We start from the raw sequence: 14272 nt of genomic DNA, 5'->3' as shown, positions 1-14272 counted from the left end.
TGGAATTGGTTCATGCAAAAAATATCAAAGATGCTTCACGTAAAAGAGTTAGATCAACAGGAGATTATGAGACAAGCTGTGATGAGATGCATTACAATAGTTCTGAAATTGTGTAACAAGGGCATATGACGCGCACAAGAACATTGCCCTTTTGTTATTAGTATTGCTTTCTAAAAGTATGCCAGTTAAATTAACTAGAGGTAATCTTTCAAAGAATCACCTTCTCTCCGTTTCATTGTAATAGCATATGCCCTGATGGGCAATGCTAGCAAACATCCACCTAAATTCCACAAAAAGCTATATTTCTTTACTAGTCTCCACTTTGGACACTCTACTCTGGTCCAAGAGCCCAATATAAATATATTCTCCAAAAACTCTTTTAGTCTCTTCAAAATGGCAGTGGGAATTCGAATCAATCAAGGCTTAACATAACGAAGTGCTTTGAGCTTCTATTAGGTGCTCAAGTTTCCTTAGATTGACTATTTCAGGCTCTGCACTTAGTACTTACCAAGTATGACAAGATTTGGTGATGCCAAAGGAATCGAGGGGGATTACTACCAAGCAAAGAAAGAACCCACTTGAGTGGCTTCCACAAGCTATGATCACATGCAAGACTTCAATAACTCTTCAAAGGACAGCCCATTAACTCGTTTAACATTTTTGACCATTCGCAGAACTTCAATCATAAGTAAGACAATAGGTCATACACAACCTTGTGCACACTAAGCACAACAGAAATCATTGCACACTTGTTTCAACTGCATACGATGCTTGCAGCATGCAACTCTGTTTGAGACTATTTCTCACCCTAGTACACTTGCACTTAAAGATGCCATTCAAAAGTGCAGCAACGTTGAGTACTGTCAAAAGAACTAACAATGTCAGTTTGAAACTCTCGCCCTGGTACACATCCAATTAGAAAGGCCTTTTGAAAGTGCAACAAAAATGCGCACTACTGTCAAAAACTGAAAAAATATCTCATCTTTGATGAATATCCAGGTTCCAAACCATCATACAGGCTACTGGGATTAAGCAGCCACTCATCTTAAAGGAAGAGAGAAGAAAATGTGCTATAGTTCACTGCCCTCTGCACTTCAACGTGACAGCATGCTGCCTTGCGTACCGTAGACTTAACCTGCATGGCATATTTTTGCATGTCAATTCTTTTTATCTTCCATGACACTCTCAACATCGAACAAGCAATCTGATATAGCATTTAATGTTGGTTCATACCTCAGATTCATGTATACCAGACCTTCCGAAGTTTTGTTAGCTAACGGGGCCACCCACCAGCAGGACCACCATGCTGTTGCCAGCCTGGAGGTAAACCACCCTGCATCATGTTTTGCTGCATAGATTGTTGGGGGTAACTTGGGTGAGGCACTTGCTCCCTTGGTTGTATCTCCACCTTGATAGGCCTCCCCAAAATAAGCATACCATTAACTGCTGCTACAGCTGCCTCAGCAGCAGGCAAATTTTCCATGGTGACAAGTCCTGCATCCAATACACTTCTTTTGCAGCCTCACAACAAGACCAAAGGAAATTTTTCTTCTAAAACTTGCACATGAAAATAACACTCAATACATGAGCTTGTAAGAAGCTGGTCTTTTATTCTCCAAAGCATAAAAGAGCAAGTAAACAGTTCCAGTTTGCAAAATGTCAATTTTGTAACTGTGCCACATCAAATTATAGCATCACATTTGTGAGTGTGCTTCTTTCAGGGAGGTAGAAGACTAGTTGAGAGAACAAAATTTGCAAGCAGATGAACTCAAAGAGCTCTATCAAAACACTGCATAAGTGCAGAGAAAGACATAAATTGTATCAACTAAGCAGCAAAAATCATATCAGAAATCTGGGAAACAGCATTAATTTCCCACATTGTGTACTCGGCATGATCAAAGCAGATATTATGCTCTCTTCTTTAGAGCTGCTTAGAGCAAGTCATAACCACTCATCAGAAGAAAAGAGAAAAAGTTGAAAGCTAGTGATAAAGATAATATTGAGAAGGCTTTAGCATTTTGTATCAGTCTTAATTGGCAAATTTTTCAGATGAGCATGTCTTCAAAAAACCTAAGATGAGACATGATGGGACCTATCTTGAGGATTCCACTAGTCATTGGTGGTTGGGAATGGAAACTAAGGCCAAAGATGCACAAATACGGACAATTTTCAAGCAGTTATGTCACCATCGAATACTTTGTCATGCCTTTGGTTTGACAATTGCACCTGCTACATTCAACCAAAAGATAATCAAATTTTTCAAAAGTACTGAGAGTTTATGGGTACCTTCTTTCATGAAATCCTGGTTATTCCCAGAATCAAAAGGAACATCACAAACATTTGAATGCAGCATCTAAGGATTTTGAGAAAGTACAAGCTGCAAATCAACACCAAAAAGAGATCCAAAAAGAAATGACTTCTTTTGACAGATTAATTATTTCAGGCATCATCTCAAAGGATGATGTCAAGATGGATCCTGTAAATATCCGAGCAATGCTTGATTGACCTTAACATGAGGTGAGAAGTTTCCTTCTTGTCCATTTAACAATACTTGTCTAGACCAACATCTCATGAGTAACAATTCAGACAAGTGGAGCCTAGAAAAACACTAGAACCAAAAAGCATATCTGAATTCATTTCAGAACGAGTAATGCTCCAAATATTATTGAGCATATGCTGCTGTTCATCTAATTTGAGCAGTTAAAGCCCCAAACACATACTCTGAAAATTCCACATAAGATAATAGATTTACGAAAAATAAATTGTATATGTGTCTTACTCCTTAAATTCCACATAAGATAATAGATTTATAAAAAGTAAATTATATATGGTTATTACTAATATAATGTCAATGAGGGAGAGATAATAAAGACCAATACAGAACTGTGGAAGAAGAAATACCATAGAATTGAACAGCTCCGGGTTTGTTATCAACCATAACTTTAGCATACAGAACTCTGCCGTATGGAAGAAAGAAACTTGCCAAATCACGATCACTAATGCCTTCAGATATCCCAAATACCAGAAGATTTATTCCTGAAAAGTTGGTGATCATTAGTACAGGTGGATCAAGAACAGATGCAAAACTGTATAATTATTTCAATACTCCAGTCATTGTGCCTCATAAAAAATGTACTTTCTAAGAAATATCATGACCATCTACTCTGTGTAGTTTCTCTTGGCTCACCATTAAAGTGTATTTGTTGGAGACATGAATCTCAAAAATCCATTGACACAATCCTCCCTACCTCCTTGTTTCTCTCTGTAATCTCCCTTTAAATAATACAAGCCTTTTTATTTCATAAGAATGTGGTGATGCATTGATGCCTTTCTGTGGTAGCACAATGAATCCCTCTCTTACTAATATGGAAAGCTGTCACCTTTACAACAGGCAACAGTGGAATATCAAGTGCTAAGAGCAGAAAAATACACTAGCCAGTACAGCTCTTACTACAATGAATGGCTCGACATCATCAATTCATAGGAAGGCCATGAAAATGCACGAGTACATACGCTGGAGACAGACTCCTCCAAGATAGGTGAGAAACAAATGAGTATCATGAGCTGTCTCAGTATCAATCAGTGACCAACTGTCAGAGCAGCCAGCAGACGCCAAGCTAGGTGAGAAACAAATGAGTATCATGAGCTGTCTCAGTATCAATCAGTGACCAACTGTCAGAATAGCCAGCAGACTGCACACATCCAAATGAAGTCTGGAGCCACCAGCTTTGTAGCCTACAAAGCTAGGGTGGAAGAAAGGCCATAAAAATCCTAACAGGAAAAGTGCAAGTGATATATTTGGTTAAAAGCAAAGCTAATTTCAGAACGTGTGCACCAAAAGATGAATGTGGTCAAGATTGGGAGTTTCATCATAGCTGATAACAATCTTTCATTGGCCCCTCCAAAAGAGAGGAGCAAAACTGTATCAGCTCTGAAAGGTAGATACAGTAGCATGCATATGGCAACACCCTGCCACTGAACACTGTTTCTAGGTTAAAAATCATTGCAGTTGAGATAAAGTACATAGCTCACCATAGTTGGCCTGTTGAGGGTAAGCAGGTGCTGAAACATGTGGCTGAAGAGGTGGCTGCTGCTGCTGCATTGGCACAGGCGGATGCTGCTGCTGCACCATAGCCAATTCAGGACTTACAGCTTGCCCATGTGTGTGCTGAAGCTGGCTTTGATGCATTGCTTGGGCATCACCAGCAGTAGATGGCTTGTCCCACTGTGTAGCACCAGTCACTGCATTATAGTAAAAAGTCTTCCCATTTGGTGCAGAATGCTTAGTCCATTCTGTAGAGGGATCTGAGCCAGGAGTAGCTTTAGGTAAACGATCCTCTGGAGTTTGCATCTTAGATTGATAGCCTTCCATCCCAGCCCCATACTTTGAACCCTCCATGCCAGGATTGTTCTCGGAACGATTGTGTCCACCTTTTGCAGCATCCTGACAAATCAACAAAACACCAGATAAACAATCAACTTCAAAGGAGGTTGGGAAGTAACCACTGGGAAACAACCACACCTGCTGAGCACAACCAAGACCTTTTATGCAAGAGACAGAAGTTCAGCAACATTGCAGCTATAGATGTAGAATCTAGGACAAAGACCACACGATAAGATGATGGCAGACCAACAATCCTTGCTTCGTTATTAAACACATACATCAATGACACGTGTAGTCCCTAGGATTTCCTTTCTTTGATCAAAGTTTGAACCATGATTACAGGCTGCCCCAATTCAGATGTGGACAGGAAAATCACATTCACCAAATTTACACTCAAAATAACATATTTTAATCACAATTTCCTTCCCTGTGTGCACATTCTAACAACAAAATCAAAAGCTTTCTGTTTGTGCATTTCAATTCAATCCTTGGTAGAGACCAAGTTTCCACCTAAAATGAAACAAGTCCAAAACCACTGGAGTTTGTTCCAAGCATTGGCAACAGTCCCTGTGTGGATTGAAGTCTCTAACTGTTTTGCAGATGAAACACTAAGTAGTCAAAATTTGCAACTTGTGCCTTGATGTTCTCCTCCCAAGCGAGGTATGCCATCCATGTATGGATAAAAGCCCAAAAAAAGGTTCTGTTCAGCCAAAAAGAGAGAAAAGTTTCATCAACATAGGTTTATCCAGATCTGAAGCATTTTCTTGGCCCAAAGGTGGGCCTGACTGCTCACAAATGGTCAAATGAAGGGCACAGAAACATAGAACAGGGACAAGGAGGGGGATGGGAACGGGGATGGGATGGGGATGGGGGCATTCAAAACCAGGGGACAGGGCCAATGATGGGCAAATTAGACAAAAGCTTCTTTTAATTTATTAAACTCATTTGATTGAAATATTCTTGAAGGAATAACACAAACAAGAACAAAAAATGTTGGAAGCATCCGTTTATTCCAAACTTACCAAAATCCAACTTACAGACGGGCTATAAGTGCACACAAAAAGTGAAATATCTGTCCCAAGACTCCAATGAAAAGCATATGATAGATCATAGGACACTTGCAACGTGGCAAAATATAGGCTGCAGCCCACAGCTTAAATCATACAAAAGATAAAAGGCTATTAAATTCACAAAATACTGAAGACTGAAGCAGGAGTTAGCTACAACTCCCAAAACTCTGGCATAAATCAGAATCGGAGTGAATAGCTCTGGAACTACTAGCTTCATGATAATGAGTACCAATGGCAGACTCCATCTTGTTGAATATACCCCCTTCATGCTCATCTCAAACTGTCTTAATAGGATCAGCCTTTACAATCACAACATTACGAGATATTTAAGTTTGCACAAACAAAAGCAGACCCTTCACTCTTCCACTCAAAGGCAGCTCCTCTCTTTTGAAGCAATCTGACATTGGGAACACCACCATTGCTCCAAACAAGTGGAGCAGGAACCTTGACTGAGAAAGTGCATAGAAATCCTTGTTGCCTTGTTGTTCCATCAGTATCAAAATCCATTCTTCACACAACCTTGAACCAATCTCTTGTGCATTCAACACAACCATATGAACCACAAAACAACCTATATGCAATAAGTCAGCCTTTGATTTTACATCTCCATACAATCCAAGATGAGTCTTCAACCATCACTAACCTCTTTACAATTCTCTTGACATTTGCCTTGAAACTTAGGGCCCAATATGCAAGCTCTTGCATACATGGATAAGTGAAAGGAGTTCGACCTCATAACGTAGATCATAGATCTCCTCATATCTGTCCTTGTCAAGTACTAGCTCTTGCAGCTTCTCTATCATCCCATCCCAAGCCTCACACACATTCCTAATACGTGGTTGTGTGGCATCCACAAGCCTCAGATAATTTATATCATTGCATCACCATGCTTCATATCATCCCAAGATTTTGTGCTCTCTGCCTTTGCCTTACCTTTTACTTCCATAGATGCACATCTAGTGATTAACTAATCAAGTCTAAAAAGTTGTCTCAATGCCATTGCATTGTTTAAAGAAACCAAATGTTCGTAAGTTATATACAAGAATAGCTATCTTAAGCATCTAGCAAGCTTGTCAATTATTGGCTCAAGTCATGACCATACCCTTCAATAAATTATTCATCTAATGTGCTATATGAAGTGATAAAATATGTGTTTATGGTAGCCCTCAACAACAACACCAAGTTTACAAGCTTACCATCTACACCAAAACCCACAACACACTGTAGACTAGTCAACTCAATGGCATTGATCTGCTTCAATGCAAAGAATGTCAACGCTCTTTCTTGTCCTGTGCGAGGATATGAAATACACCTAAATGGTGAATAGGCAAGAATGCCATAGATGGGCCTCTTTCAAATGTCACACCATCTATCTTCTTTGAGTTTTCAACGGCTTGCTCCAATCTCCAAGACTTGCTTCTTACCAATATGTAGTTAGGGCCATAATCCCTAATCTACTTCATCAGAGCCTTGAACTCGTGCTTATCAATAGCATCTCATGCCCAAGGACATACAAAAAGTAGGCCCTCAATTTTTCCACCAAACTGATCCACCAATAAACATAGCTTTCCTGCCTGTCCATGAGATCATCTCCCACTTGCAAGGCAGTCAACATTGACTTCATCCAACATGACTATCTCTGCTGCTGGCACAATGAGGTGTTGGTATTCTTTGAAAAATCATGTGTGTGGCCAGATACGCAAAAAATGGGCTGCCTAATAATAGACAACAAGAAGGTGAACAATAAGACAGCACAGGACACTATTGAACAATAAAAAATTAGGTCCAAATCAAGTCATCAACTCTTGGTGGACTTATTTGGCTCTTGCACAATCTCATAAAAGACCTTCAATTTATTTAATTTCCTTAGTGTGTCATAGGACAAACCTCCAAATGAACTCTATTAAAGGGGCCAGGCAGGACTGCCACTGTTCATCCCCCATTCAGCCATCTACAGCCTTAATGCCAACATTCCTTCCCAATACTAGCTTTCCATAGGTAGCTCCATCAGCATTCAGCTTGCTCTGCTGCCTAGCACCATCCCTACTAATGTCATGGTAACCTGCCCTCCAACCAGTGTCAGCAGCATACTCCCTACAGTAGGTTGCTGGCAGCTTTCTAAAGGCTCCAGCCATTTCCAATGGCTGCCATATCATCAAGTGCCACTGTCTAGACCTATCCAGACCAAAAGGCACACCACCGATGCCTCCACAACTACTCTAGAGTTGGCACCTGCTGCCCAAGAGTACACACTGCTGTTTACTGCTGAAAATGCTGAATTTCAGCCTGCCTACGTCATCAATCAGCCCCAAGACTGCTGTATTTTCACCCTCCTGTGCTATGCTGTTGGGTATGAGCTTGCAAAGATGGATCGGCAGGCTATGGCAAATAGAACGTAGGGCACTCTTGCACGTACACAACTCAAAAGATAGATTGATAATAATAAGTGCGATAGAAGTACAAGTGATAGGGCTTGAATATATAGGCTAAGTTGTGTATCTAGCCCTTTGACCCTTATTTAATGCTAAGTGGTGTAAAAGGTGTGGACACTTAGACACGCTTTTACACACAATAATGTGTGTTCACACACAGGGATAAATAAAGCTAACAAACACCCCTTTGGGTCATGGGTGACTAAACCTGTGACATGAAACATATGACAAAGGAAATGGGATGGCCTTACCTCGAAGGAATAGTGTCTAATCCCATACAATGATCCTCAAAGGAGATACATAGCTAATAGAGATGCAACATGAAGATAGTTATGAAGGATCTACAGACAAGCTCAAGGACCCAAGGTAAGGCATGGTGTAGAGGTGTGTGTGCATAGCTCAGAGCAAAAGCCAACATGGCTCATCGACACTAGGCACATGACCATAGTTGTCAGGTACGAAGGGTACGATACGGTGCAGTACGATAAAATACGGTACTAAATGGTACCTTAAGATTTTATGACGTACGGTACAATATTCATACGACAAAAAAAATAACTTGATTATTTTGGACAAAAGATAATAGAATAGATATTTCAAGTCCAAATAGCAATGCTATTAGAGTATATAAGATGAGTACTTTGGGGTAACATGCCAAAACCTAATGCGGAATGCGCAACATGCGCTACTACTACTTACAACTTATAACTACATAGATGGGAGTGGATACATCATACATGCATGATCATACAAATAAGAGAAGTGTGGGCTTGAGAGAAAGAAGGTTGAGAGAAATTGTTTGAATCTCAAATAACCTAATCTCATGGGAGAATCATATTAATATAAGGACCATTTAGCTCGTCCCAAAGTGCGGTTCGAATGGGAAAGATACATCCATTAAGCTGGTACCTTATGGTACTAATACATAAGGTACGGTACCTAAAGTATGGTATAGTATCAAACCTTTCGTACGTGGTACTAGTGCAACTAGAGAGAGGAAGAGGCTAGAGAGAGAGAGAGAAGGTTGAGAGAGAGAGAGAGAGAGAGAGAGAGAGAGGCTTGAGAGAAAGAGGGTGTGAGAAGCTTGAGAGAGAGAGAGAGAGAGGCTTGGGGGAGAAATAAGAAAAAAAGAAGAAAAAAAAAAGAAATGAGAAAGAAAAAAAGAAAGTTGTAGACTTACAGTAGAGTGGCCAAAAAGTGCCCATTTTTTCGTACGAAATCGTACAGATCGTATCGTACGGATCAGTCCGTACTACGTACGAAGACAACCCTGCACATGAGCAGAGGCTGAATACCAAAGTATAGCCTTTGGGCTCGACTCGGAGGCCATGCATGAAGTGGTACAATCTCCTCAAAACATAACTCCTTTGTGAATCAAAAGGAAAGGAATAAAAAGGAATATGACTCATTTTGAATTAAAATACAACCAAAGGATCCCACATAAATATTTAGTAAGTGACAAAAAGATCTTAGCACATGCATGTGCATGGCTAGTATCTAGCTCCAAACACGTAATTTTTAAACTAGTTTTTTAATTATTTTTTCGTTTTTTTTGTTGAATATTGCATGTGGCTGACATCTATCATAGGCAAAGCAAGCACAATGTTAGACACTCGAGACAGGTGCATCAACGAGCAAAAGACTTTCCCGAAGCAATGACAACCAGCACAAGGTTGGCGGACGGCGCACACTATTAGTGGATAGTACTCAGGGCAGGCGGCACAGATTTCCAAGTGACAGGCTAAGCATCCAATAAGCAACAGCAAGCGTTGACAAGACAAGTCAAACTTATTGCTCCTACTACCGCGTGTGGGACTAGGTGACAGGAACACGTCAAAGATCCTCCTCCTCTTCTTCTTCTTCTTCTTGTGGCACATGCAACCCTACACAAGGACAAGCAATGCGCAGCTATAAAGTGACAAGCAGATTGGTAGCATTGGAGTTGTGATGGGCTCAGATGGCGAGTCAATCCTACTTTGATACCATTATTGCGTATGGAGCTTACAAAGATGGATCAACCAGCTATGGCGGATAGTACTCTTTTTTTTTGCGGGGAGAGAGAGAGAGAGAGAGAGAGAGAGCTCTCCTACCATACACAAACTAGAAGATAGATTCATAATAATAAGTATGATATAAGTACAAGTGATAGGGCATACAAAATCTCACTAGTACACAATAGAACTATCCCACAATTGGGTATGTTTGATTCTCAATTGTCAAGGATCTTGTCCATGGCAAATGCATCTCACCACTACTCTCAAGCTACCCTCCTGTGGGGAATTCCCAACCAACACCAAGCTGCCTCTACCCCTTACGTATCTATTGGAGCCACCCCTCTTAAGAAACTCGCCTTTACCATTGGGCACACTAAAGAGATTCCCTATGTTACCTTGCTGCTACCACCTATCTTCCTCTTGAGGCAAGTGCGCATTGGAATGCGAGATAGAAATGGAGCAAGAGCAATGTTGAGAGTGAGAGTGCGCATTGGAATCACAAGATGAGTGTACCAAAAAGTCACAGTACACAAATAATAAAATGTATTTATATGTTAGGGTACAAATAAGGGTGTGTTCACACCTATAAAAGTTTATACACACAGAGATTAAGGGACTTTACACCCAACAACCTTTCGCTTACCGGCTCGAAGTGGTACCTTTAAGCTAGCCAACTCCCACTAATCGAATGCAATGCTCATGATGAGCCTTTGCAAGACTCTTATGAGAACATCTGCAAGGTTATCTTGGGTTTTGACCTTAGTCAATGTGACAAGACCATCATCCAAGACCTGTCGAATGAAGTGGTACCGAGCATCTATGTATTTGGTGCATGCATGAAACATGGCATTCTTAGCTAGACATACAACACTCTAGCTATCACAACCAAGCATTGGAATACATGAAGAGATGTCCTCCGCGAAAGAGGTGTGGGCAGCAAACTAAAAACACTTGAAACCTGCAAAAACGAGATATTGATGCAATGAAAGAAGAAGAGAAGTGGATGCAGAATCCACAACTGGTCTTTGCCGTCATTATAGTGGAGGATCTTTGCCACTATTTGAGCAGATCCAACTCCAATACCATGTCAAAAGATACGTACCAACGAGACAGTAGGGTTTGTGGGGAGGAACACAGAGTGAACTCGACAAACACTAAGAATAGACGGGAAAAGAGAAGAAACTCTAATGAATGGAATGATGAAGAACTAAATCATGAAGTGAATGTGATACAAGGGAACAAGGGCGCCATAGCACAAGGAAGCTGATGAAGACACCCACAAACCATGAACCGCAATGTCCTCCCAAAGGGGTGTGAGGGCAGTGGAGAGACTGGAGAGAAGAGGTGACGGACTGAATGAATCAGCAGTGAAGAATGGGTGACAAAGGCAGCCGATAAATAGGCATAGTTAGCCTATAAATAGGCACAGTTAGTCTAGAATGACGCCCCTTTTTGGGGCTGCAAACCCTAAACGCAAAACGCAAAAACGCAAAAAACGCGGGTGAATGAAGGGTTTCTCAACACTCCCTTTAGCTGGCGGCTCCATCATACTGCTATACCCTATGTTTTTCTGCTAGCAGTTCTGTCCACTCCACTAGCGGCTCAGCCTGGCTTACCGGTGGCACTTCCTGACTACTGACAGCATTCAAACATCTACTTCTATCGCTGAAAGCTACATTTGCAACCGGCGGCTCTTCCAAGTCAACCGGTGGCTACCCCTAACTATTGGCTACAACCTCTTATTGCTGGTAGCATCCTCCTCCCACTGGCAATTCACTTCTAGCCCTTCCACTACCCTCCCAACCCTTGAGGCGGACATTGTAGTTCATGCCTCGCACTACTCTAACACCCCTTGAGAGCAAACAATGTAGTTCATGGTTCGTGGTGGCTGACCTCTTCCTTCTTCAACAAGGCACATTCATACCCATGGCTTCTTTACCGACAGATGACTAGTCTATTGGGTGCTCCTATTGTGGCATCACTGAACACACCACCAATGCTTGCTGACTTCGACCTTTAATCCCCCCCCCCCCCCCGGAGTATATGTGTCTCCCACCCGGCAATACCTATGCCACCTCTCCTTTTTGGGCCACAAAGATCATTCTACATCGGCTATCAGAGTACTATACACAAGGCAATAAGACGCATCCGATGCACACTAAGTCCTTTTGAGCACATGGAGGATCGATTGGCGCTATGACCTCCTGGAGATTGTCGCAATGCCGACAGCAATCTTCTCCCACCTATTTTCGGATACAATGGCTACCATGGCTCGCGGTTCTACAATCCGCTCCATCAAGAGACAGAGATTGTTTGATATCGTCTCCTCATCAATCCACTCCTTTGAGAGGCAATGGCTACTCGATTCCTTTCTCTTCTTCGACTTCCTAGTCCGCTCCATTGAGAAGCAGCGATTGTTGTCCACTCATTAATCAACATGAGTCCCATCCATCTCCACCCTTGCCTACTTAAGTTCGAGAGGCCATCTTTAGGAGTTCTTTACCACCCCAAATAGCTTCTTCACCATGGCCGACGGCACTTCCTTCGTCCTCATACATTTTGAAGTCCATGATCCATGAGTTTTTGGATTCCCTATCTACCTCAGAGGGGGATTCAAATGCTCAACATGGGCTCCACCCTTGCCTACTCAGGTTCCAGAGGCCACCTCTAGGAGTTCTTTACCATCCCAAATACCTTCTTTGCCACAGCCGGCGGCACTTTCTTCGTCCTCAGACATTTCAGAGTCCATGATCCATAAGTTTTTGGATTCCTTATCTACCTCAGAGGGGGACTCAGAGAGGGATGATCTTGCTTTGCCCTCCGAGGGGGCATCTACATCCACTGCGACTTCAAAGGGAGCTCCTATTCCTCCAGTTTCAAAGGGGGTCCCCATCTACCGCTCAGTCCTTCACACACCCTAGCGGAGGCCTTTTACCTTCTTCTACTACCCTTGGATGGGGTGACTTCCTTCCAACGGTCATCTCACCTATTGATACCCAGGATCTCAAGGATCTACCTAGATCAAGGCCTTGGAGTTTCAACCACCACGACTTGAAAAGGCCTTCGTATTCCTTTTTGCATGGATGCACAGAGCTAGTGGCTTCTCTCCCAAGGCTGAGTTTCGGGTTTTCCAGTTCACTCTGACTATTGTTCTTTACTGCACGTTACCTTTCAGGTGGAAATCTTGAATCTTAGGGATCCTCTACATCTTCTTTCTCCTCTTCTTTTTGCCTTCCTCACTTAGTCAGCATGGAGCCAACTCCCAAGATCGAGAACAAGCATATTTTTATTGTTCTCGACACCATGCAAAGTCCGACATTCCTCCTATGCATTGCATGACTTCATCATCTTTGTACTAGGGTGCTTGGACAAGTGAACAATTTTTCCACGAGGGATACCGTCCAAGAGGCACCTGTTGCATGAGCATTCTTCAACTTGCAGTATTGAATCTCCATCTCTCTCTTCTCTTGTTCCCCTTTTTGAGCCTAAGAGAGGGTGTTAAGAAACCCTTCACCTGCAGTTTGCATTTTGCATTTTGTGTTTAGGGATTCACAGTCACAGTGGACAGCCCCAAAAAGGGGCTCTAAGAGAGGGTGGTTAAGAAACCCTTCACCTGTAGTTTGCACTTAGCGTTTCGTGTTTAGGGATTCATAGTGGACAGCCCCAAAAAGAGACTCTAAGAGAGGGTGTTAAGAAACCCTTCACTTGCAGTTTGCATTTAGCATTTCGTGTTTAGGGATTCACAGTGAACAGCCCCAAAAAGGGGCTAGGCGCCCACAATGGCGCACCACCCTAGATAGTCAACGACCTCCCTAAGGGTGCCACCCTAAACAGTCTCTTGCCTATTTATAGGCTGCCTCTGTCACTCATTCTTTACGGCTGATTCATTCAGCCCATCACCTCTTCTCTCTAGCCTATCGACTGTTGAGAAACCCTTTACCCGCAATTTGCATTTTTGCATTTCTGCGTTTTGCATTTAGAGTTTGCAGCCCCAAAAAGGGGTGCCACCCTAGAATGACCGTGCCTATTTATAAGCCATTCTCTCACTCATTCCTTACGGCTGATTTATTCAGTCCGTCACCTCTTCTCTCCAACCTCTCCACCACCCTCACACCCCTTCGAGAGGACATTGCGGTTCATGGTTCGTGGTTGTCTTCATCATCTTCCTTGTGCTACAGCACCCTTGTATCACATTCACTCCATGATTCAAATCTTCATCATTCCATTCATCAAAGTTTCTTCTCTCTTCTCTTCTCTTCTCAGTGTTTACCGAGTTCACTCCGTGTTCATCCCCGCAAACCCTACTGTCTCGCTAGTACGTCATCTTTTGACATGGTATCAGAGCTAGATCTACTCAAACAGTGGCAAAGATCCTCTACTCCAATGAAGGCA

General features: G+C 42.2%; 1 protein-coding gene across 1 annotated transcript in view; it reads right to left on the bottom strand.

The window, feature by feature from the left end:
- Positions 1 to 830: 830 nt before the first annotated feature.
- The window catches only part of LOC148009757 (uncharacterized), a 53665-nt gene continuing 40223 nt past the window's right edge, over positions 831 to 14272 (bottom strand). The window contains exons 5-8 of the mRNA XM_087672332.1: positions 4033 to 4444; positions 2902 to 3036; positions 1234 to 1494; positions 831 to 1135 (exon numbers count right to left, since the gene is read on the bottom strand). Of these exons, the coding sequence (XP_087528458.1) occupies positions 1274 to 1494; positions 2902 to 3036; positions 4033 to 4444 (768 nt within the window). The 3' untranslated portion in view covers positions 831 to 1135; positions 1234 to 1273. The remainder of the gene's footprint in view (positions 1136 to 1233; positions 1495 to 2901; positions 3037 to 4032; positions 4445 to 14272) is intronic.

The sequence above is a fragment of the Lygodium microphyllum genome, chromosome 30 (assembly GCF_053477565.2).
Source record: "Lygodium microphyllum isolate KBCC chromosome 30, Lygodium_microphyllum_v1.1.10, whole genome shotgun sequence".
NCBI lineage: Eukaryota > Viridiplantae > Streptophyta > Polypodiopsida > Schizaeales > Lygodiaceae > Lygodium > Lygodium microphyllum.
Note: the sequence above shows the minus strand (reverse complement) of the source record. Positions and strands in the feature narration are given on the sequence as shown.